Genomic DNA, 25,584 nt, shown 5'->3' with positions numbered 1-25,584 from the left:
GACACTTAAGACAGAATATTAAATGAAATAATATTGTACAGACTCTGTATTAAAACAATTATAGTAAAACAATGCATTCATTGAACATATGTCAAAAGATTAATAATAGGATTATGAGCAATTTTTATTCTCTGTTTTTCTACATTTTCTAAGATTTCTACAATGAGCATCTTTCTTTTATAATCAGGAAAAATAGTGCTTATTTTACAAAACGATCCATTTCATTCCTGTAGCTTGGCTGGTAGAGTGAGGCACATTGTCCACCAGGCCTTCTGGGACGTCTTGGAATCAGAACTGAACGCTGAGCCCCCTGAGTATGAACACGCCATCAAACTGTTTGAAGAAATCAGAGAGGCAAGTTGATGTTGTCTGTATTAATTAGTAATTTTCCCCCCAAAGGCTGTTTTCATGTCCTGCAGAGAGTATTGGAGACTCTTTTGAAACACTGAGCCAGTTCAGTCACCAGAGGGTTTTTTCCTGCACCTCCTGGAATGGGGTGCAGGCTGGGAAAACGGCAGCGGCAGGAACTCAAGCCAATGCTTAGCATGTAGGCCAGTGGCTTTGGTGCTTCAGAGCACAGAGCCTGAGTTAGATGGACCTGCTTTAGTGACAGGCTCTCTCTTCTTAAGTCTGTCTCCGGCGTAGTTGTGAGAATTAAATCAGATGACAGTCATAGCTAACTTTTACAAGACACTTGCTCTGGACCAAGCACTAGATTATTCATCTATCCTTACCCTAATGCTGTGAGGCAGTTAAGCCTGTTATTATATAAAGAAACCAAGTTCCCTGTCTCATCCAAGGTCATGCAGCTTTGAGGGGTGGAAGGGATTTGAACTGAGGCACTCCGGCTCGGATCTTGTTCTCCTAACCACGTGCTGTGTCTATAAGTACAGTGTCTGCTGTGTAGTGAATACACAGTATAGGTTGCTCATATAATATGTAATATTTCACATGTAAATATATTATACTAATAGAGCCCATGGGGATGTTTCTATTTGCCCTTCTTTAAAGGGTTCTTTTGGAGCCATGATCTGCAGCTTGTCTTTGCACGGTTTCTCTGTAAACTTTTTGAAGTTCTTTCAATAGTATTGCTTCCTTGCCAGTTGTTTTCATTCCGATAGTGTTAGTAACTTCCCATGGGAGGGGAGGGGAGGCTTTCATTCAGAAGACAGAGCTTTCTTTTTAGAGGCAGGACCCTGGAGTGCTCCTCTGATCCACCACTCGATGCAAACTTCTGTGGCATCCGGGGCATTAAAATATGGACAGAGAGCTTGGTCATCTAGACATTGAAATTAGAAATGACAACCTTTATTCATGTAAGGATGCTGTTAATTTTTCTTTCCTTTCCCTGTATAGGTTCTCCTCTCTTTTCTGACTCCTGGTGGCAACCGGCTTCGCAACCAGATCTGTGAAGTTTTGGACACAGACCTCATTAGGCAGCAGGCTGAGCACAGTGCTGTCGACATCCAAGGCCTGGCCAACTACGTCATCAGTACGATGGGAAAGCTGTGCGCTCCTGTGCGAGATGATGATATCAGAGAGTTAAAGGCTACCTGCAACATCGTGGACGTGCTGAGGTTAGTGGTTCTGCTGCTTGCATTTTCTTAGAGTACCTTTGAGTTCATTCAGAAGGGAGGTGTGGGAATTGAGGAACACAGAATAAGGGTTCCTCCTCTCCCAAAGGAACCCTGGACCCTAGGAAGAAACCACCTAAGCAAGGGACAAGTCAATCATTTATTGTGTGCATGGAGTTTTCACACTGAGCGACCCAACAAGGTTGTTAGTTGGCATTGCTGGGCCCTAGAGGTGCAGTGATGAAAAAGGCAGATGCAATCTCTGATGCAATCTCTGATTACAGTCTAATGGGGAGACAGCTCTTGAACAAGGAATTAAAGTTGTGATAAGTGCTATGAAAAGGGAAGTAGAGGGGATTAATGGAGCCTCCAGCAGGGGAACCTAACCTAGTTAAGGATCCAGGAAGGCTTCTTCATTAGTTAGGGTATTGCTAGCTGCTATGACATGTAAACCCTGAGTTCTCAGTGATTTAACCAATAAACGTTTGTTTCTCACTCATGTCAGAGTCCGAGTCAGGGATTCTTGGTCAGGCAGCCTTCCATGTATCATTCAGGGACCCAGGCTCCTTCTCTCCTTGGCTCCACCCTCGCCCAGCTCCTTGGAGTCCTTTACATTCAGCTGGTGAATGGGAAAGAGATCATGAGGAAGGCATATCCAGTGTTTAACCACCTAGGCCCAGAAGCAATGCATTACATTGGCTATACCTAGTCCCATGGTACCACCTACATTGAAGGTGGCCTGGGAAATGTGGCTGCTGTCTGGGAACACATTTCCCAGCCACAAAGCCACACTGCAGGAAGGCAACGTGGACCTTTGGTGGTCGTCTAGCTATCTCTGCCACAGCTTCCCTCAGGAAGTGATGCGTACAGTAAGATCGTAAGACTCTAATCTGGCTGTGTAGACAGCAATTTCTTTGTGATCCCAGAGGAGAGAGGAGTCTGCAGTACTTTTTGCCATTGAGGGGAATTCTTCTCCTTTTTTTGTGAATACAGCCACACTGAGAATTAAGTTTCACGCGATAGTATAGGAAAGGGAAGGGGAAAGGAAGCTGGTTTGCATATAATGGGTTACTTACTTTATGACTCTGGGAAAGTTGACGACCTCTCAGAGTCACACTTTCCCCATCTGTAAAATAGGCTGTAAGTATCCTTAGAGTTGCACTCAGCTCTGGCAGATTGAGATTCTCCAGTTGTAGAATCCTTGCTTTGAAGGATTGTCTGTGGTGTTCATCTTCCTCATGTATTGAGCACCTACTGGTTGTCACTCTCCCCTGCATTTTGCGATCATTATCTCATTGACTCTTACAACATCCCTCCGAGGTTGATCTTGTCCCTTTCTTTCACAGATGAAGAAACTAAGGCTCAGAGAGATTGAGTAACTTGTTCCTGGCCACAGAGCTGGTCAGTTGTAAAGCTGCAATTGAATACAGGGCTGCCTAACTCTAAAATGCAGTGTTTTTCCCCCTGTGCTTTACTGCCCTGTCCTTTCTTTCCTTTTCTTTTTCTTCTTTCCTTAGGAACAGAAACAATGTACACTATGTTCAGACTTCATAAAATTTCAAATGAAAATTCCTTCTTGAATCTTTTTTGTCTCATTGTTAAGACTCATTGTTTATGCTTGTTAGTGTCTATCAGTTTATGGCTGAATGTAATGGATCAGCTGGAGGTATATTTGCTGAAGCAAATACTCTTGAGATCTCTGGAAGAATACATTTGGAATGCATGTATAATGCCTTTTGTGAAAAGTGACCTTGTCAAAGTGATTGGAATTTTAAAACCTTTTGTGGATGTTTATATTTTCCAGCCTATAAAATTAGTAATAGTTAATGAATTTCAGATTGATTTCTTAATCACCTCTCTAACTATTTTAACTCTAAAATTTTTAGACAAATATTTCATGTCCTGGACCTCATGAAAATGGACATGGTCAATTTTACAATTAGGAGTCTGAGACCACATCTTCAACGCCAGTTGGTAGATTATGAGAGAACCAAGTTCCAAGAAATTTTAGAAGAAACTCCGAGTAAGTACAATATAAGTGTGTATATATATTGCAATTGGGTGAAAATATGCTATTTTTATTTTTGACATCTTAAATAGTATCACTAAAGACTTTTGGCATTTCTGTTCAACATTTTTTTAACTTCTAAAATTGACCTCATAAACTTATAGCTGTTGACTCTGACCCAGGAACTATGCTAAGCACTATTCACTTCTTTTGTTTTTTGTTTTTTTTTGGGCCACATTGGGTCTTCGTTGTGGTGCGCAGGCTTCTCACTGCGGTGGCTTCTCTTGTTGCGGAGCATGAGCTCTAGGTGCGTGGGCTTCAGTAGTTGTGGCATGCAGGCTCAGTAGTTGTGGTGCACGGGCTTAGTTGCTCTGCGGCATGTGGGATCTTCCCGGACCAGGACTCGAACCCATGTCCCCTGCACTGGCAGGCAGATTCTTAACCACTGCTCCACCAGGGAAGCCCTTCATACATTTAAAAAAAACAAACAAACATTTATTAAGTACCTCCTGTGTCCCAGACACACCTTGGGTGCTATGGATAGAACAAAACAGAATAAAGCTGCTGCCCCCAAGGAGCTGACCTTCTAGTAGGCATGACAAACAAAAAACATGTATTGTCGGATGTATTATTAAGTGCTACGAAGAAAAATAGGATAAAGGGACGGATAGTAACGGGACAGGAGTGAGGGTAGGGGGTGTTTTTTTAGATGCGGTGGACTGGGAAGGCCTCTCTAATAAGTAACTATTTGAGCGGAGTTTACAAAGGAATGAGGAAGGGTCATAGGAAGATGTGAGAGAAGAACATTCCAGCTAGAGAGAACTGCACATACAAAGGCCCTGCAGCAGGAACTTGCTTGTGAAATTGGACAAACAAGGCAGACTGTGTGGCTGGAGTGGAGTAGGCAGGAGAGAGTGGTAGCAGATGAGGCCAAGAGGTAGGCAAAGGCAGGTCACAAAGAGCCTTGTTAGCAAGTGAGAGTAATTTAGATTTCATTCCAAGTGTGATGGGAAGTCACTGGAGCGTTTGAGCAGGGGAGCAACATCTGATTTTGATTTTTTAGGTGTACGCTGGCTCCTGGGTAGAGAACAGATTGTACAGGAGCAAGAAGGGAAACGGGTACCAATGAGGTGGTATCGCAGATGGTGGACTGGTCCAGGTTGTAGTGGTGGAAGTAGTGAGAAGAGGTCAGGTTCTGGTTGTATTTTGAAAATGGAGTAACAAGTTTTGCTGAAAGTTGGATGAGAGAAAAAAGAGGATTGAGGGTGACTCTAAGCAACTGGGTGAAGAGTGATGCCTGTTAGAGAGATGGGAGAGACTGGGGAAAGAAGGGTGGGAGATGGTATGGAGTCAGCATTCAGTTTTAGATGTGTGAACCTTGAGATCTCATTTGACATCAACATGAAGATGCCAGGAGGCATTTAGATATGAGACTAGAGTTCAGAGGAATGGTGGGCACTGGGGATATACATCTGGGAATCATCAATATCTTCATGGTGGATAAAGCCATGGAACTGGATAGTAGCTAACATGTATAGAATGCTTACCACATTCTAAGCACTTTACCTGTTTTAACTGATTTAATCTTTACCAAAACTTGAGGAAATTACTCCCCATTTTATGGATGTGGAAACTGAGGCATAGAGAGGTTAAATCACTTCCCTCCACAACACAACCTGTGAATTACAGAGCTGGGACTCACCCCAAGCAGTTTGACTCCACACTCTTATCCACTCCATGCTCTTATCCACAGTATTACACTGGATGAGTTTACCTAGGGAGTGAGTGTAGATACTGAATGGGCCTGACCTGGGACCTCTAGAGCGTCTAGAGCTTGAGAAGAGGAAAAGGATCCAGCAACACAGACTGTGAAAGGGTAGTCAGAGAGGTGAAGACAGCCAGGAGAGGGTGGTGTCCGTCCTGTAAGACAAGCGAAGAAAGTGTTTGAAGAAGGAAAACATCAGCTGCGACAAGTGCTGCTAAATGGTCAAAAAAGATGAAGGCCAAGGCTTGACCATTGGATATGACCATGTGAGGATCCTTGGTAACCATGATGGGAGCAGTTTCAGTGGACTAGTGGGCATTAAAACTGGACTGGAAGAGACGTCAAGAAAGAATGGGAGTAGAGGAAGTGTTACCTCATTGAATCCTCACAATTACTTAGTGAGAGAGGTACTGTTATTCCCTTTGTTTCACAGGTGAGGAAGCTGAGATGCCAGATGTTGGACAGCTGGCAAGAGGCTGGTTAACTGGTTCCCCCATTGGCAAACCCTTGACAGCAGCCTCTGGGCTTTGGTTAACCACTGTCTAAGGCTGGGTTAGGTGATGCACCCACCCCACCCTACCCCTCGTGGACTGAGCTTTTCTGTCACGCTAGTCAAAATATGATAGCCTCATGTAAACAAAGCCAAACAGATGCCACTTTAAAAGGGGCTCCAGCAGGCTGGAGCCTGTCCAGGGAAGAGGGCATGGACCATGGAGGGTGACAGGAGGAACAATCAGTGAAGCTGGGCCCATTCTGCTTGATAACAGGGAGACTTGGGTGGGCCATGAGCACTGCCTTCCCTGTCGATAGTGATTCAGGGCTTTGGTTAAGCTCTGTAGGGCAGACTAGGACCCATGGGAGGGAAGCAGCAGACAGCCAGTTTTGGCCTTCCTAGCAGCTGGAGCTGCTGTTTTAACTTTGGAATGGGCCTCTCTATTACTGATAGTAGCCCATGCTAGCTAACATTTTGTTTGAGCACTTATTGTGTGCCAAGTCCTTACTATGTGCCAAGCACCATACGTTTATTAGCTCATTCAAGCTTCACAAGTCACCCTATGAGGCTGGTACTGTTATCACCTACTGTTTATAAAAGAAGAAACTGAGGTTAAGGTATTTACCCTAGGTGACTGCTGGTAAGTGGTAAAGCCTGGATAACCCAGCTATGTCTCTGCCCCAAAGTGTGTGCATTCAACCACTATGCAAAACTGACTCTCTCCAGACAATATATTGGCTATCTTGGGGGGATTTGCAGAGGGAGCTCTAGCATCAAGTGACAGATATGACTAGATGACTTCTAAGGATACTAATACAACAAAAATTCTATGACTTCAGAGCTATATTGTTTTGGCTTCAAAGGCAGAGAGGGATTATGGGACATAGAACCCTACATAGAACCTGGATCTGAAACCTGAACTATGATAACCACATTCTTAGCAGCATTTTCTTGAGATTCATTGGTTGGTTTCATTTGTGTGCCTGTGTATGTGTATATACACATGTGTGCAAATGTCTCCATGTCTTGAGTCAAGATAGCCTGTAATCTTGAACAAATTCCTTACTGTAGGGTTGAACTACAGTTTCATTCATCTCAAATGATTTGTTTCTCTCCTTAAAACCCAGGCTTAGTGACTTATATTTCATTTGCACCTTTCACATTGACTTGGATATTTCCAGAGACTTAAGAATAGAATAAATCCAGCTGTGCAAGTAGGTCATTGTTGCCCAGATCTAAATATGTTCCCAGAGAAATCAAGAGTCCAGGAAGCAGAGTGTATGTCAACTATTAATTATATCCTCAAGTCACTCTGCCAAAAGTCGGCCACTGTGCCCTAGTATCAAAATAAGAGTCTTACAGTATTGCACAGAAGGACAAAAGTGTTGGATTTTTGTGTGTACATGATTTTTATAAAATAATTATTCAGAAAACTAATACAGAGAAGTACTCTGGGTTTCTTAATTGACTCCCCCCAAAATTGTATTTTGCCGACAGAGAGATTTTATATAATTGCCCTGTTAAAATATACCCAAGAAAGCCTTAGGCAGTGATTGGGTGAATGTATTAAATGTCAACAAAGTAACCACATTAGATCCAACAACTAAATTATCTGTAGAAAGAATGGCACATTACCCCTGGGGGGCCAGGCCACAAGTAATTTTTCAGATACTCAGAAAGAAAAGGTTGTATTTATTTAGATAATCTCTTATATCTGATAAAATGTTCTCAGGAACTTCATTTCATGTGATTCAGAAATCCTTATGGGACATAAATGTGTTTCAGAAATATATAAAACTGCATTATGATTGTCTTTGCCTGGCACCCAAGGCATCCAGGAAATATTTATGAAACATTTTAGAGATGAGCAAGCTGATGCTCAGCAACGATCTGCCCAAAGACAGAGCCGCACAGCTGAGAAGTAGCGGAGCTGGGACTGGAAGCCAGGTCTCTCATGGCCAAGTCAGGAGTAAATCAAGCTGCTTCTTTGGCTCCTTTCTTTGGATTTTTCAATTCTGTGTTATATCAGCTGGGGTATATTGCAGGCAACAGAAACTAACTGGCTGATTTAGCAGAAAAGGAAGTGAATGGAAGGAGTGGGGCAGTTTACAGAAAAGCGAAAACACCTGAGTCTGCGCAAGGCCAGAAACCAGGAGGGCATCAGGAATCTGGGGAGGAAGACACAAGGGAAAGTTCCGAGCTCCATCCTCAGATGGTTAATGTGCACTTCAACATGGGCCATCCTTGAACGTTGTGGTCATCATTCAGAGTCCTAGGAAGGAGTCTGATGGGCACATGACTCAGTGAGGCCAACCCCTGGTCAGGGAGGTTGCCTGGTCATGGGACCTCTAATTGATGTTCACAAAAAGAAAGCATGGAGTGAGGGAAAATGATTTCTCAAAATCAGTACCAAAAAAAAAGGGAAGGTGAGGTGTTGCTAGGCATAAACGAGTGGATGTCATGGATAAGAGAACTACATTCTTCTAACTGAAAATTGGGGTATTTGCTCTGAGTATTTTCCAGAATATTGAAAATAGAGGCCATCTAAAGCTTTGGGCAACATCAGGGACTCCCATCCATGTCTTCTGCACCATTCTCCTAGTTTATTGAATGGTGCCTGTTCAGAATTGTACAGACCAAGAGCTAGCCTGGCCATCCCCCAAGTCCAGGATGCAGAGTCATTGCCTTTTTAAGGGTCACTCAGATTTCATGCTTAGGTACCATATTAGAAGTCGGTAGAGATGGGAATTGTATTCCTTGATGAATCCATACAGGGATACCCTTGATGCATTCATCTCAGAAAGCTCAAATACTAAACTCATTCATACCAAACTGGCAGAGTTCACAGAGCATTCCCTGGACTGAATTCTCTGAAGCACTAAATAGCACAATCAATGGCTTTTATGTAATGTAAATATTTACATGTGTGTTTTGTGTTGATAAAGCTTTATGTGACTTTATCACATAGATTGATTGCTAGGTTTTTGCCTTAGACTCAGTGACTTAGTTGGCCAACCCATAACCCATATCTTTTTAAAAAAACTTTATTGAAGCATTCAATACATACAATAAAAACACGCCAACTCTAAGTGTATAGTTCTGTGAGTTTTGACTGAAGAATATGCCCATGTAACCACCACTAGAAACAAGAAATAAAGCATTTCTGTCACTCCAAAAAGAATCCTCAGGCCCCTTGCAACCAACCTCCCCCCATGGAGGTAAAACTGATATAATTTTTATCAATGTAGATTAGTTTTGCTTCTTTTAGAGCGTCATATTAAATGGAATCATACTGTGTGTTCACTTTTCTGTCTAGCTTCTTTCACTCAACATAAGGTTTTTGCTATTCATCCATGTTGTTGTGAGTATCCATAGTTTATATTATTGAAAGTTATCCTATTATATTGTAATCCTATATGATTACATACCTCATTTATCCATTTACCTGTTGATGGACATCTGTGTTGTTTCTGGTTTTAGGCTACTATGAATAAAGCTTCTGTGAACATTTGTGTACCAGTCTTTGTGTGGGCATGTGTTTTCATTTTCTTGGATAAACACCTAGGAGTGGAATGGCTGAGTCATATGGTAAATATATGGTTAATTTTAGAAAAAGTGGCCAATTATTTTCCAATGTAGTTGTGCCATTTTATACTCAACATCAGTGTATGAGAGTGCTTTACATTTTCACCAACACTAGGTATTATCAGTCTTCTAAATTTTACCCTATATATATTTATACAGAATGTGAAAGTATCTCATGTGGTTTTAATATACATTTCCCTGATGACTAATGATGTTTAGCATCTTTTTATATGCTAAATGGACATTTATTTATCTTCTTACGTGAAGTGTCTGTTCAAATCTTTTGCCCATTTTTAAATTGGGTTGTCTTATTATTGATTTGAAGAGCTATTTATATATTATGGAAGCAAGTCCCTTGTCAGATTTTTGTGTTGTGAAACTTTTTTCCCATCTGTGGCTTGCATTTTTCATTCTCTTAGCCCTATCCTTTGAAAAGAATAAGTTTTTTTTTTTTTTTTGCGGTACGCGGGCCTCTCACTGTTGTGGCCTCTCCCGTTGCGGAGCACAGGCTCCGGACGCACAGGCTCAGCGGCCATGGCTCACGGGCCCAGCCGCTCCGCGGCATGTGGGATCTTCCCGGACCAGGGCACGAACCCCTGTCCCCTGCATCGGCAGGCGGACTCTCAACCACTGCGCCACCAGGGAAGCCCAGAATAAGTTTTTTATTTTGATGAAGTGCAAATAATAAAATTTTCTTCTGTGGTTTGTGCATTTAGTGAATTGTTTACAAAATCTTTGTATATCTTAAGGTCATGAAGATTTTTTTGGTATGTTCTAGAAGTTTTAGACTTTTAGGCTTATGAATCATTTCAAGGCAATATATTTCAAGGTTCAAAATTTTCCATTCATATATCCAGTTCTAGAACTGTTTGTTGAAAAAGACTGTCTTTTCTCCTTTGAATTGCTTTGGCATTTTTGTTGAAAATCAATTGGCCATACATTTGTGATTCTATTTCTGAACTCTTTATTCTTTTTTTAAATTGAGACATAATTTACATACCATAAAATTAAATTTTAGAAGTGTATAATTCAGTGTTTTTTAGTATTTTCACAATGTTATGCAACCATCACCAGTATTTAATTCCATAAGATTTTCATGCTTCCAGAATAAACCCCAAACTCATTAGCAGTATCTCCTCATTCCTCCCTTCCCTTAGCCCTTGACAACCACAGTTCTACTTTCTGTTTCTATGGATTTCACGGTTCAGGACATTTCATATAAATGGAGTCATATAATATGTAGCTTTTCATATCTGGTTTCTTCCACTTAGTATTGTGTTTTAAAGATTTACCCATGTTGTAGCACATATCAATACTTCATTACTTTTTATTAGACTCTCTAGTCTTTTCCATTGATCTATATTTCTACTCTTAGCTAATACCACACTATCCTGGTTACTGAGGCTAAGTCTTGAAGTCAGATAGTGTTAGTCTTCCAACTTCATTCTTTTTCAAAATGTTTTGCCTATTTTAGGTCCTAAAAATGCATATGGAATTTATGCAATTCCATATGCATTTTTTAATTAGTTTATCTCGTTCTGCAAAAAAGCCAGCTGGGCTAGTGATTGGAATTATGTTGAATTGACATCTTAATAATGTTGAGTCTACTGATCTGTGAGCTCAATATCTCTACTTAAATCTTTAATTTATTTCAGCAATATTGTTTTAGTTTTGGTGTACTGGTCTTGTAATTTTTTTAGTTTATTTAATTAATTTATTTTTGGCTGCATTGGATCTTCGTTGCTGCACGCGGGGTTTCTCTACTTGCAGTGAGTGGGGGCTACTCTTCGTTGTGGTGCGCAGGGTTCGCATTGCAGTGGCTTCTCTTGTTGCGTGCAGAGCATGGGCTCTAGGTGCACGGACTTCAGTAGTTGTGGCATGCGGACTCAGTAGTTGTGGCCACAGGCTCTAGAGCACTGGCTTAGTAGTTGTGGCACATGGGCTTAGTTGCTCCACGGCATGTGGGATCTTCCCAGACCGGGGATCGAACCTGTGTCCCCTGCATTGGCAGGCATATTCTTAACCACTGCGCCACCAGGGAAGCTACTATTTTGTTAAATTTAATCTCATTTTATGTTCTTCTGGTGTTATAAAGGCTATTTTATAAAACTTTTTGTTTTCTAGCATATAGAAATATAATTGATTTTTGAGGATCGACTTTGCATCCTGAGACCTTGCTAAATTAACTTTTTTTTTTTTAAATACATTTATTTATTTATTTTTAGCTGTGTTGGGTCTTCGTTTCTGTGCAAGGGCTTTCTCTAGTTGCGGCGAGCGGGGGCCACTCTTCATCGCGGTGCACGGTCCTCTCACTATCGCGCCCTCTCGTTGTGGAGCACAGGCTCTAGATGCACAGGCTCAGTAGTTGTGGCTCACGGGTCCAGTTGCTCCGCGGCATGTGGGATCCTCCCAGACCAGGGCTCAAACCCATGTCCCCTGCATCGGCAGGCAGATTCTCAACCACTGCGCCACCAGGGAAGCCCTAAATTAACTTATTAATTCTAATAGCTTTTTGGAGTATTCCTTAGGTTTTTCTATAGTATATACAATCATGTTGCCTTTTATTTCTTTGGATTATCTTATTGCACTGACTGGGACCTCCAATCAAATGTTGAATAGAAGTCATGAGAAAGGGCATCCTTGCTTTTCTAGCAGAAGAATGTTTATTGTTTGACCATTAAGTATGATGTTAGCCGCAGCTTCTCATAGATGTCATTTTTGGGGGTTAAGGAAGTTTTCTTCTATTTCTAGTTTGTTGAGAATTTTTTTTTTTTTTTTGAGGTACCCAGGCCTCTCACTGTTGTGGCCTCTCCCGTTGTGGAGCACAGGCTCCGGACGCACAGGCTCAGCAGCTATGGCTCACGGGCCTAGCCGCTCTGCGGCATGTGAGATCTTCCCGGACCAGGGCACGAACCCGTGTCCCCTGCATCGGCAGGCAGACTCTCAACCACTGTGCCACCAGGGAAGCCCTGTTGAGAATTTTTATCTAAATAGGTCACATATTAAATTTGTTCACATGCTTTTTCTACATTTACTCAATTGGTCATATTTTTCTTCCCCTTGATTGTGTTAATGTGGCAAATTACAGTGACTGATTTTTTTTCTAGTGTTAAACCAAGCTTGCAATCCTGAGATGTTTATCCAATCACTTGGCCCTGGTATATTATCTTTATCTTATTGCCTTTCTAATGCTTCCTTAAGGATTTTTACATCTGTATTTATGAATGATGTCCCCCTGTAATTTTCTTCTCTTATAATGCCATTGCTTGGTTTTGGTGTCAGAGCAAAGCTGCCCTCATAAGATAAATTAGGAAGTGTTCCCTCCTCTGCTTTCTGAAAGAGTTAAAACACCCTGTGTCTTCTAGTTTGATTTGCATGCACAGTGTGTATTAGTAAACATTTTACTGCATGACAGTTGAAGGGAAAGATATCTTCAGGCATATAGGACCAAATCAATTTGTCAGTCTAAAGGAGACTATTTTTTTTTTTTTTGCAGTACGCGGGGCTCTCACTGTTGTGGCCTCTCCCGCTGAGGAGCACAGGCTCCGGACGCGCAGGCTCAGCGGCCATGGCTCACGGGCCCAGCCGCTCTGCCGCATATGGGATCCTCCCGGACCAGGGCACGAGCCCACGTCCCCTGCATCAGCAGGTGGACTCTCAACCACTGCGCCACCAGGGAAGCCCAGGAGACTATTTGAGTCAGTACTTAAGCCCATGGTTACCTCCAGAGATGGTGAATTAAATAGCAAACCTCCTGCGTCTCTCATGCCAGGTATAGAGAGCAGAGGCTTTTTGAGAACACTAAGTGACAAGTACCACTGGAAAAACGTTTGATTAGTTTCCAACGCAAAGGGGTCTGCCAAGACAAGGCCAGATATCTCACACACCTATCAGGTTGTGCTATGAGCTAAGTCAAGGGAAAGCTATATAAAAAATAAACGTCATAGGCTTGGACTCTCAAGGAGTCTCATTTTCATATCACTAGTAATATTAAAGGCACATGAACTATTTAATAATTTTTTTTAATAATAGAGAAGCTGTTTTTCAGGTCAGCTATTTAAGAGAAATGACAGCCAGATAAAAAATTCAAAGGCAGATGTGCCTCAAGAAGGCAGTGATAGGGCTTCCCTGGTGGCACAGTGGTTAAGAATCCGCCTGCCAGTGCAGGGGACATGGGTTCAAGCCCTGGTCCAGGAAGATCCCACACGCCGCTGAGCATCTAAGCCCATGCACCTGGAGCCCGTGCTCCGCAACAAGAGAAGCCACTGCAATGAGAAGCCCGTGCACCGCAACGAAGAGTAGCCCCCGCTCACCCCAACTAGAGAAAGCCCGTGCGCAGCAATGAAGACCCAATGCAGCCAAAAATAATAAATAAATTAATAAATAAATTTATATAAAAAACAAAAAGAAGGCAGTGATAAGTATGGGTCCATACAATCAAGAAAGGCTTCCCACAGGAAGAGGCTGGACCACTAAGGACTGACAGGATATGGACTGAGAGAACCAGAGATAGTTTCAGCGGGGTTAGGCCAAGCCTTCCTGGCAGGAAACAGGAACGTATATTGGTGGGGAAGTGCTCTTGGGCCTCCACTGCCCCTGAGAAATTCTTAGGTAAATGCACCTGTAAAACCATTGCCTATTGTTCTGTTTCTCTCTCCTGGTAGATAAGGAGGTTTTTGAGTATAGGGACTGTGTTTACTCATCTTTGAATTCTCTGCACTTGGTATAGTATCTGGTGTATAGTAGGTGCTCAGTTGTCATTGAAGAAATGAATGGAGAGGCTCTTTTCCATATGAAAAACCGAGGGTACCAGTGCCTCATAGGGTTGACCTCGATTTTGGAGCCACATAGAACAGTCAGTGTACTAGGTTGTGGGAGTGAAATCTCAGCGGATCCCTTAGAGAAAAGCCCATGTTTTCCCCTAAACTCATGCTCTTTCTGCTTTACCAGTTGTACTCAATTCTGGCTACATATTAGGATCACCTAGGGTGTTTAAACACAGATGCCTGAGCCCCATCTCAGACTGATTAAATCAAAATCTCCAAGAGCCAGTGCCCAAGATCACATTTCTTTCTTTTTAAAGTTCCCCAGGTGATTCTACAATCAGCCAGGATTGAGAACCTCTATGCTACACTGTTGCTTTTGTTTGAGATAAAGAAATGGGCTTTTAAATCTGTCAGCTGTAAATGATTAAGCTTGCAGCATAAATGCTTATTACCGCCATATTGTAATTATATCCATGATGGTTTCCACTGTTTCTGTTGGGTACCTTTTAAATAAAAGACTGCAAGTCTTTTATATCTTTATAAACAGAACTGGGAAAACCAAGAACAGCATTTGCCAACTGAGGAGAAACAAAGTTGTGAAATTCTGGGGGTGGTGTTGCTTAAGTGTGGCAAACGGAGCTGCTCATAAAGTACCCCTGTTTTCAGGGTGACTATTTTGTTCTCTGGGTCTTTTTAAAAAATCTGCACCTGTGTTCAGTCTGCATTTTTAAGCAATCGCCACCTTATAAATTCTACCAAATACATAATTTTATAAGAAATGTGGTATAAAAAGCAATTTATTTCTAGGGGGAAACCTTAGAACTGGGTCTGAAGTAAAATAAAGTGTGCACACCAGCATGCTGGGAAAGGCATAGCTCTATTCAGACACTCCGAGGAGGGGTCTGGAACCCAAAAATGTTTAATTAATCATCAGTGCCTTTCATCTAAATACCTTCTCTGCACAAGACTCAAGGTCATGTGTGAGCTGGCCTGTCTATCCATCTGATGCCATCTGCTGCCACTCTCTCTCCTGCCTAGTTCTTTATAGACCAGCAGTACAGATTTGCTTGTAGCATCCAAATTACCATATTTTCTCACTATTCCGGGTCTTTGTGTAGGCTATTCTTCTAGCCTGGAGTGACAGCTCTTTCCTCTGTTTGCCTTGTATCCTGAAGTGTCTACTTATGGAGTTCTTCCTCTTACAGTCTGTCCTGGACAGCCTCTCCTCCCTCCACTCCTGCTGTGTCTTCTAGTATTCAATGTATTCTGCTGTAATTGTGAGCTTACAGGTCTGTCTGCCCATCTGGACTCTAAGCTCAGCTCCTTGAGGGCCATGGCTGTCTTGTCATTCATGCCCAGCACCTAACCTGACATCTGTCTTGTAGAATGCACAAATGAAGGAATCCATCAGCTGTAGGACAAATATGTGGCCTTTGCACTTGCAGGTGCTCTTGATCAAACTACAGAATGGATAAAAGAATCTGTACATGAAGAATTACTTTCTCTTTCTGAGACTGCTTTAACTCCTGGGGCCAAAAACAGCTCCAAGACAAGCCTGAGCCCTACATTGGTGCTAAATAATAGTTATTTGAAATTGTTACAGTGGGATTATCAGAAAAAAGAATTACCAGAGGTGAGTGATTTTTTTTTTTCCTTCACTCAAGTTTTCCAGTATTCTAATTCTTAAGTTCAAACTGTGAATCAGCTGGTCTGTCTGTGTTGCATGTGATTTAATAACTTTACTGAAATCAGATAAAAATGGGAGTTTGGATGTAACATTGCTTATTTCACAAGTTCATGGTATTGAGCTTCCCTTACTATTTTTACATTTTAAATAAACCTGCTAGACACTCATGACAGATGGAGCACGTCTTCAGGAACTGACAGAAAAGCTGAATCAACTGAAAATGATTGCCTGCCTGTCCCTAATCACCAACAACATGGTGGGTGCTATGACAGAAGGCCTACCTGAGCTTGCACTCAGGCTAAAAAAGATTTCAGCTGTTCTACTTGAAGGCATGAACAAAGAGTAAGTTCCAAGCATTTTTATCTGCTTTGCCTTGTATTCAGGGTCTGCTTGTGTTTCAGAGAATGTGAATAACCTTGACATCTGGATGTGATATTCAGGACTGTGCTTTAAGAGAAGCTTAGCTCACACCTTCTTCTTTTAGAATTTCTTTTAATATCACTGAAGGCTTAGATGTCCCATCATAGGAAAGGAGAGGTCTTTTCCATAACAAGTGCCAGGGTGAGTATAGTGTTTCCACTTAGGATGGGTGTGTGCAAAAGCTCTTCTTTGACAGTGTTGTGGAAAAAAACAACAAAACGCAGAAATCCACCATGCTCAGTGTTTAGAATGCCCTATCAAAGAGGCTTTCCGATTCAATTGTTCCAACTCCATATTTTCTGCCATGAAATGTTTACCAGCTTCACTGACTCAGCCTCTGTGAAATCTTCAGAGTGGTGACATCTCTGTCCTTCAGATATGCTCTGCAAGTCCAGTGAAAGTTTTGTTTTTGCCAAATTCATTTCCCAGCATCAAACCTTCATTGAATACTAGAATACCATTTCAATTTTGCATTTAGATCATCCTATTGGGAATCCTGTACAAGTTAGAAAATTCCTAGTCTTAGCCAATGGCCAGATGTTTCCATGGGTCTCATATGGGTCAGCTCCTCTTGCTGGTTCCCCTTTCAGGTGTTTTCAGGGACTTTATTCCTCTCTTTGAAGGGAGATACACCCAACCTCCCATCCTCCTGCCCATTACTTAGAGAGCACATAAATGACTTGATAAAATCCTAGAATATTAAAAGCCAAAAGAAGCCCAAGTGGTTATAGCATCCAAAGTTCTCATTTTGACCTGAAGCTCAGAGAGAGAATACGATTTGTCTTGGGGTGCACACCAAGAAAAGGACAAGCCAAGGCCTGAACCCTGGCCTATGTCAAGGCCCTGCCCTCTCTACTGGTCTGGTGCTAACTTGCCAGGCTCTTTCATTTCACATCCCAGGACCCAAGACCTATAATAAAAAGAAACCTGCTCTGGCTCTGGTTTTGCAATAGATCTTATCTTAGCATTTTCCCACACTGGGTAACCATTATTTTCCAGGAATTCTAATTTATTAAGCCTTTAGTGAACCCCCAGTACTGCTTAAGTATTAATATAAAGCACATAGCAAAATGGTTACTAAGAGGACAGGCTTTGGGGTCAGACAAACCAGGGTTTAAATCCTAGCTATGCTACTAACTTGTTATTTACCATTGAATAAGATCCTGAATCACTCTGAGTCTCACCTCCTCATTTGTAAGAAGGGAATAATTGTACCTACCTTAGAGTTAATGGAAGCTTAAGATGACTCGTGTGAAGCACTTAGGGCAGGTGTCTGGCACATGGTAAGTGCTTGATAAACGTTAGCTTTTAATAACTACTTAGTTGTTAAGCCATCATCTTTATAGTTGTTCTGCCTATCTGATTATATTTTTGTTTTGTCTAATTCCCCCCATCCCATCCCCCCATCTCTTATCCTTTAATTCCCATTTTTCACAAAGTTGTCTTAAAGACCCTTTCTGACTAGTGAGCAGCAATTTTCCATCATCATTCCCCAACAGTGTGGATCCAACAAACGCTGTTTCTAAGTACACCTTTTTCCTTACCTGTTAAATAACCCACCACTTTTTACAATTTACTTTTTACAATTTTCTGGACTGTATATATTTGGGATCACTGATCAGTTACTTGAAAGTAACAATGCGAAGGAATTTCTTACCTTTCATCATGGTAGGTCAAGAGTTTTAGGTAACTTGTCTTTATGGTATTGGCTTCTGAATATCTTCATTTCTTGTTTTTGATTGTTGTTAGAGATTTACTGCTCAGGCATGGATAAAGGAATTGATTGTACCTCATTTTCCAAGCACATTAAAAAAAAAATCTATGAATGAATCCACTCAGACCAGAGGGTTTATTTTAAGAAGTAAATAGGCTACTTTTTAAAGAACCTACTCTTTCCCTTTCTGATAGCCCTGCCTGAAGATGGGGTTGCAGACTTATCTTCAGGGACCACATTTTTCTGTCTGTGCTTTCCTATTTAAACATTACCCACAGAATTGAGTGGTTTTAAGCATTTACAAATCTGCTACATATAAAGGATGGTTGGGAGGAGTTACTATTTTCTAAGCTCATTCTAATAGAGGTAATTATTGTCTGTATAGGGGAAAATTGGTAGACATTTGAAATAAGTTGGTATATTTTTAAAACAACAACAACAACAAAAACCTTGCTAAATAAAAACTATCCCTGATGGGATTTTTGTTTCATGTTTTGTAGGACCTTTAACTTGAAGGAAGTCCTAAATTCTATCGGTGTTCAGACTTGTGTTGAGGTAAACAAGACCCTGATGGAGAGAGGTTTACCTGCTCTAAATGCTGAGGTTCAAGCTAATCTTGTAGGTCAATTCTCAAGCATCGAAGAGGAGGACAATCCTATCTGGTCCTTGATTGGTGAGTCTTCATGTTTTTATTGGCTTCTGCTTCAATTCCAATTTGCTTTACCATGCTGGTTTAGGCTAATGTTAAATGTCAGTCAAAGTTTAGTCTTAAACAGATTACCTGCTTCTTTTGGTGAGTGAATAAATATTGAAAATCTGAAGAAAGCATTAATATTTTCAAAGGTTTGGGACTCATTGCTGCTTCTGTGTGTATATGTAGCAGAGTGGGGGGATGTTTCAGAGCCTTCTACCTTACTACCCAGCCGATAGGTTTTTATGAAGAAAATAACATCATGCTGCCAGTAATGTTAAATTCCTAGATCAATAGAGCAATCCAGACCAGCTGGCAGTATGTTCACAGAAAGTAGACACGGGCTCTGCTGGGACCTAACCTGTGTGAGCTGAGGCCCCTATGTTGGTCAGGCTTAGAGAGACAAAGACTTAAAAAGACCCTGGAACTGAGAGGTATAGTGGGTAGACTTTTTTTGTACTTGATTGCTAAGAAAATGAATATCTTAAGGTCAAGTTGTATTGGTGAGTTGGGGAGAATGTATCAGTTAGGACTTTTTCTATTACTTGTGACAGAGAACCTAAGCTTCTAAAGTGGCTTAAGCAAAAAGGGAATGTATTTGCTCATATAACAGAAAAGAGCAGGGTGGGATTGGCTGCTGGTACAGCTTAATCAGAGCTTAAACTATGTCCTGGGTGCTGGTTTCCCCACTTTGGTCCCTCAGCACTGCCTTCCTCTGGGCTGGCTGTCTCCGCGGATAGTCTCTTCCCAACATAGCAAGATGACTTCAGCTCCAGCCTACATCTTTCTGTGTTTAAGTCAAGCCAAAAAAAAAAAAAAAAAGGAGTCAGTTTCCCTCCCCTCTTAGCTCAGACAGTGACCCCAGAATTGAGTCTCATTGACTCCAGATGGTGGTCACGTCCCATTGTTGACTCAGTCATGGTGGCCAGAGGGGAAGAAACTTAAACTTGAGGCGTGTTCAATTCCTGGTGAGTCAGCTTTACCTGTAACACCTGGTCTGAAACTAGGGAAGAGATTGTTTTCCCCCAAACAAGATCAGGGTGCTGTGGCCTTAAGAAGGGAAGAGGGTGATGTGGGACACAAAGCAAGTGTCTACTGCAGAGGGTGAGGAGTGGACCAGACAGAGGAAAAAGTGTGGCATTCGAATATACTAACATTCCAGGACTAATCTGCAAGCTTTCAAAGTACAGCACTGACTTCCCTAAGAATACAAGTACTTGTTATTATTTAGTTGAGGCTCTTAAATAGTTTCTCTCATTCTTATCCCTGGGGACACGGGATGCTGGAGATCTAGGCCACCCAGGCCACTTAATAGCTCTAGGCTTCAACCCCACCCCCAAGAAAAGAGCTGTCTGGTGTGCAGCATGTGGGCTGCTGAGGGGTGACGGGTGAAAACAGTAACACACACAGCATAACTGCAGCTGCCTGTGGCTGAGCCCTTCCCTGCGTAACCTTCATTGCTGACATGCATCTCATGGCCTGTAGTCTCCAGCTGAACGCTAACACCTGGAAGACGGTGTTCCCCAGAGAAAGAGGGGCAGGCTGTCTGCGGTCTCTGCCACGTACCAAGAGACCCCCCACTAGTGCACAGGCCTCACGAGGACGGGGCCCTTATTTGCTCACTGCTATTTCCCTATACCATGCTGGGCCCAGAGATGACCTTTAATAAATATCTGTGGAATGGGTGAATGCATGGAGACTTAGAGCAGTTAAGTAACTCTCACCTGAGGTCGCATAACTAGCAGGTTGCAGAGTATGGCTTCTTCCTGAGCCTCGCTGACTCATATTCTTAACTGCTCTAATGGGCACTACAGTCAAAGCTGGAGCCCTGCCGCTCATTGGCAGGGTGGCCAGAGCATTGGGTGTCCTCCATGCCCTTGCTTTAGATCAGGGAAGTACTTGCAGTGTCAAGGGAGAGGGAAGCTGGGGTCCAGGAGATACCCCACCCCGAGGTGGCCTCTTAAAATCCAGTCAAGCAACTTTTTTCCACCCAGCTCTCCCCAGTCCAAGTTTCCTGTTCTTTTGCAAGCTGGAAGTATTTTGTAACCTCATTCAAAGTATTGTTGCCTAGCAACTTGAATGACTCACTTGAGCGTCCCTCCCTGGGCTCTGGAAGCCAAGGGCACGTCTTTGGCAGGGGCTCCATTTGGCTGCTCCTAAACGGACAGACGCTTCTGTCACCTTAGTCTTGGCCTAAAAACTGACTCATCCACAGAGGAGATAGAACCACTTGTCAGCATAATAACAGTTTTGAAAAAGTTTCATTCTTTAAACAGCCTTGTGAAAAGTGTTTGGACCATATCTGTGATGAAAATAGACCCGGCTTCTGAGAGTCGAGCAGTCAGCCTAACGGGGAATTTAGTAGACAGTTTCCTCTTAATTCTCTGCCTGCAGAGGAGCTGGAATACATTAAGCACTTAGAGGGATCCCTGGGACAGAAGGGCTCCAATTTACCCGTGGCTTTCCTCCCCTGTAGTTCATGGTACCCACAGTCTGCCTTCTTTTGTTCTTAGTTGATGTACTGTTTCTTTACAATGGAATTACAACTCCCACTGTGTTCTTAGCCATTAAAAAAGGTAATTAGAGAGGGAGTTTTCCTTCAAACCATTTTTTTTCAAATATATACCAAAACCATGTAAAAATGATTTATGGATTACCTGCTGTGTAAATTATTTGCATGCTAATAGCCACCTATATTTTTAAAAAGTAAATTTCAATTATACAAGTGATACATCCATGAATAATTTCCTCTTGTGGACAAATTATGGATAAGGCCCAAGTCATCTTTGACTGCCTTCTCCAGCCCCCATTCCTCTCTGGCTCCCATTGCTTTCAGTTTGGGGTTTATCTTTATAGACCTTTTTCATTCCAATCTCACTTTAATTCAAGCAGCATTTATGATGTGCCTGCCACATGCCAGACCAGGGATATCATAAGACAAAAAAATAGCCGTAACCCTTAGAAAGCCCACTGTCTAAGAAGGGAGAGATAAATTCTCAAGTAACAGTAATACGGGGTGATAGTGTAACAGTTGCGGAAAAGCCACAGAAAGGAGGTGACTTTAGCATCAGCATTGAAGTATGCTCTCGACTTGGGCAGAGATGAGGTGAGGTGGAAAGGCATTCTAGTAAGAGGAAACAATTTGGGCTAAGATATGGACATGGGACACTGGGGACTTTGAGTTCTAGGTCAGGTCTGGCTGAAATGTGTGATTTTTGGGAGAAGTGTTTAGAGATAAGTTTCAGCAATATAGTTATCTGTATTCGACAGAGTGTATTTTCCTTAGTAAACTTCCTTATTTGTGAGATTTCTGTTTCCAAAGCCAGAGAACATCCTTGGAGCAGCATGGGCTGGGGCATGTCAGGCTTGTCCAGTACCATTTGTCCCATACTACTGCAGCTTCACTTATTTATGCATTTGTGTGCTTTTGTGAAGTTGTCTCAAATGCAGATACATTGAGGCACTGAAGCAGGAAGAATGGAGAAGGTGGCAGTGCCAGTTGAGGTGGCCCTTCCTTAGTGACTCCAGATTGTTGCCCACATGGGGGGTGATCATATAATTTATTTTCCATCCCAGGACACTTTTGAGAGTGCTCTTTTTAATTATGCCAGGACAGCAGGTGTCAACTTTAACTGTCCTGTGAAAACTTGGATGTGTGTTCACCCTTGCCATGGAGCGGTTTGGGCCCCCAAGTTTGCCAGATCTGTAGATTTTTCAAGAAGAACCAAAAATTTGATTTTCTATGTGAAATCCCCTCATTTTAAATGACTTCTATTTTTTAAAAAACACTACGTGGACCAAACTGGCAGTGCCATTTTACAAACTCAGCTTTAAGATACATAACTAAAATTATGGATGTTGAGTTTTTGTAAAAGATTCCCCATCCCACCCTGAAAATGCTATGCATGTTTTGTTAGCTAGCTATTACTGCATAACAAATCACCCCAAAACTCCGTCTGTCATTGCTTACAAGTCTGTGGGGCAACTGGGTAGTTCTTTTGGTCTTGCTGGACGCACGCGTGCATTTGTGGTCAGCTGTGGCTTGGGTGAGTAGCTCTGCTGATCTTGCCTGGGCTCTCTCAGGTGCTTGGGAGTTGGTTGGCTACAGGTTGGTCTAGGATGGCCTCAGATGGAATAACTAGGCTTCCCTCAACATGGTCCCTCATCAAGCCCAGGCTTGTTTACATGGTGGTGGTAGGCAGAGAGAGTGGGTTCAAACCATGCCTCTTGAACACGGAACTCACATACCAGCACTTCTGCCACATTCTGCATTGGCCAAAGCAAGTCGTAAGGCCATCCCTGCTCCAAGGCATGGGGAAACAGACTCCAGTCTTTGATGGGAAGAGTTGCAAGGCTGCTTTGGAAAGGGCATGAATATAGGGAGAGGTCAAGAACTGAGAATGTTGCCGCAATCCACCTACCACAATTACTATTCTCATTTTTCAAAATCATGTGCTTTAATAATGGGACAGATAAAGATGCCTTCTTTTTCCCCAGAAAAACGAATCCAGCTATACATGAAAAGCCTACTTTGTCTGCCAAACCCTCAAAAATGCATGCCTGCCGTGCCAGGAGGCCTCACTGTCGTTCAGCAGGAGCTAGAGGTGCTAGGCACGCAATATGCAAACATTGTGAATCTCAACAAACAAGTGTATGGACCATTTTATGCAAATATACTTCGAAAGCTGCTCTTCAGTGAGGAAGCCACGGGGAAGGCGGAAGCTTCATCGTCTACTAACTAAAGAGGAACTGACATTGGATAAGAGATTGGAAGCCCAGCACTTAGGTACCCAGTCTGTTTCCATCAATGGCATTTCAGATGCGGCACGTTCTCAGTCCTGTCTGTGGCACAGCGTTAGCCCGAATCTGTATAATCCAGTAATATTAGCATTGCAAAGACATGCACGTCGTAATGACCCTGTTTGTGCATCATCTACAAGTCCAAAAGAGATGTTTTTAATGAACAGAAAGCAATTTGTAATTAATTATATTACCTATATAATACTTGTAAATGTTTTCTTAAGCATATATATCTGGCTTATTCATTCAACCCATAAGGAGTTGTATTTCACATCAAATCTAATGATTTTTTTAACTTTGGTACAGCTTCTTAAAAGGTTGAAAGTTGTGAACATAACTAAGGGGATTGATGTTCTGAATAAATGATGTAAAGTAAGGGATAATCGTATTTTAAATGTACAATTAAATTTTATTAATGTGTAATAGAAGCTTACGTAGTAAGTCCTCAAATTCTACAAATATACCAAATCACATTTTGTGATACCAATTGTCAGTATTTGTTTAGAATTTCAATGTATTAAATACATTTTAAAGCTACATACAAATTTTAGATAAAACCTCCCTTGTTCATTTAGTGAAAATAGAGACAAACACCTTCTAAAATTTTATTCTAGAGGGTGGATTCTTCTCACTTATCCTGCTCTCTGAGGGAAACAGTTTTTGCACACATCTCTTCGTGAATGTCCCTGCATTTCTCAGGCCACTGATAAGGTTTATATAAGATTTTAATATTTTTACATAAGGCAGGAGTGGTTTGAATTGTTTTACTTGTAAGAAGAAGAAAAATTGATAAAACGAGATCCCCATTCTCAGTGAAATTCATGTCTGAAAAAGAAATAGTTGAACTTTGGAATTTTTAACCATATAATGTGCTAGCAAATGCCTTCTGCGCTGATTAAATTCTTACCTGCTGTGACCAAGATGCTCTTCTAAGTATCATCATCATTTGCCATTCTTATGCATTAAATTAAACTTTGCCAAGCTGGCACTGGTTGTCAGGATTCTAGAGAAACCTGCATACTGTCCTTGAATTACATACTTCTTCCGAAGTGTTAAGTGAAGCACTACCTTTTGGACGGTCTCAGCCTGGAAAGTGCTTTATTTGCATGAAATGCATTTTGATTGTTTGGTTTTCTGAGGATTCATTGAACCTTAGTAATTTGATGGGGAAGAGTGGGTAGGAAGTAAAAAATAATGCTCCTTTCTTCCTCACCTCCGCTTCCTCACCACGACCTTCACCATTATGATGCTACCTAATTATTTGATAAAGTTCTAGGAAATGATTGTGTGAGTAAATTATCTCCGGTCTTTACATTTTGGAGGGATCTGCCAGAATTCGAGGAAATTTTGAAAGTCAGTTGTTTTTCTCACATGACCAGTACATAAATCAGCCATTCTGTCCATTTGAGCAGCTGTGTATAAGTGGAATTTTACTGAAGAGCACATCATTGGTCTCACCCATTGTTTCCCTCTTCCTGTATTTCCATTCTGCCTGTTTCCTATGCTTAGAAACCATAAGGTGCTGTAGATTTTTGTTTTTATTTTCTCTTAAGTTGAAGTAGTTTTCAACTGTGTTCACTTTGGGACCTGAACAGCAGGGAGGGTGTGACATAGAAATGTAATGTGTAGCATAACTTTTTGTTGCTTTCTGAGGTGAACTGTATATTTAACCAGAAGACCAGGTGATACACTTTTATATTATCAGATCGGAATCCATCTGGTATTCTTATATACTTGATTATTCTGAGTTGCCAGCAGGAAAACAATGTGCAAACATTTTTTTTAAATGAAGGGCATTCTGCCTTTTTTTTTTTTTTAAGTGACAAAGTAAATCTCAATGTCTGAAGTCTGGATTTAGGCAACTACATTTATTAGGATTTTAAAATCCTATCCCTTAGCGTGTTGTTTACTTGGTTTTTACTGAAATGTTTACTTCTACTTTTGAGAATTTTCTTAACATGGTCTTGTTTTGTAATGTCAATTTTATTAAACACCATACACACACTTTCATTCTTCTTCTGCTAAAACATGTATTGTGTGCACTAGTTAAATTTTAAAACATTAAAAATTATTTCAAGATA

General features: G+C 41.6%; 1 protein-coding gene across 4 annotated transcripts in view; it reads left to right on the top strand.

Moving 5' to 3' along the window:
* Positions 1-25,584, top strand: part of TCP11L2 (t-complex 11 like 2) — a 41,372-nt gene extending 15,788 nt beyond the window's left edge. For all 4 annotated transcript variants that reach the window (XM_081249884.1, XM_081249883.1, XM_081249882.1 and 1 more), the window contains 7 exons: positions 234-354; positions 1,357-1,577; positions 3,461-3,597; positions 15,637-15,824; positions 16,039-16,220; positions 18,513-18,685; positions 23,201-25,584. In XM_081249884.1, coding sequence (XP_081106010.1) covers positions 234-354; positions 1,357-1,577; positions 3,461-3,597; positions 15,637-15,824; positions 16,039-16,220; positions 18,513-18,685; positions 23,201-23,445 — 1,267 coding nt within the window. In that variant the 3' untranslated portion in view covers positions 23,446-25,584. The remainder of the gene's footprint in view (positions 1-233; positions 355-1,356; positions 1,578-3,460; positions 3,598-15,636; positions 15,825-16,038; positions 16,221-18,512; positions 18,686-23,200) is intronic.

Source organism: Mesoplodon bidens (assembly GCF_964165515.1).
Source record: "Mesoplodon bidens genome assembly, chromosome: 11".
Lineage (NCBI taxonomy): Eukaryota > Metazoa > Chordata > Mammalia > Artiodactyla > Ziphiidae > Mesoplodon > Mesoplodon bidens.
Note: the sequence above shows the minus strand (reverse complement) of the source record. Positions and strands in the feature narration are given on the sequence as shown.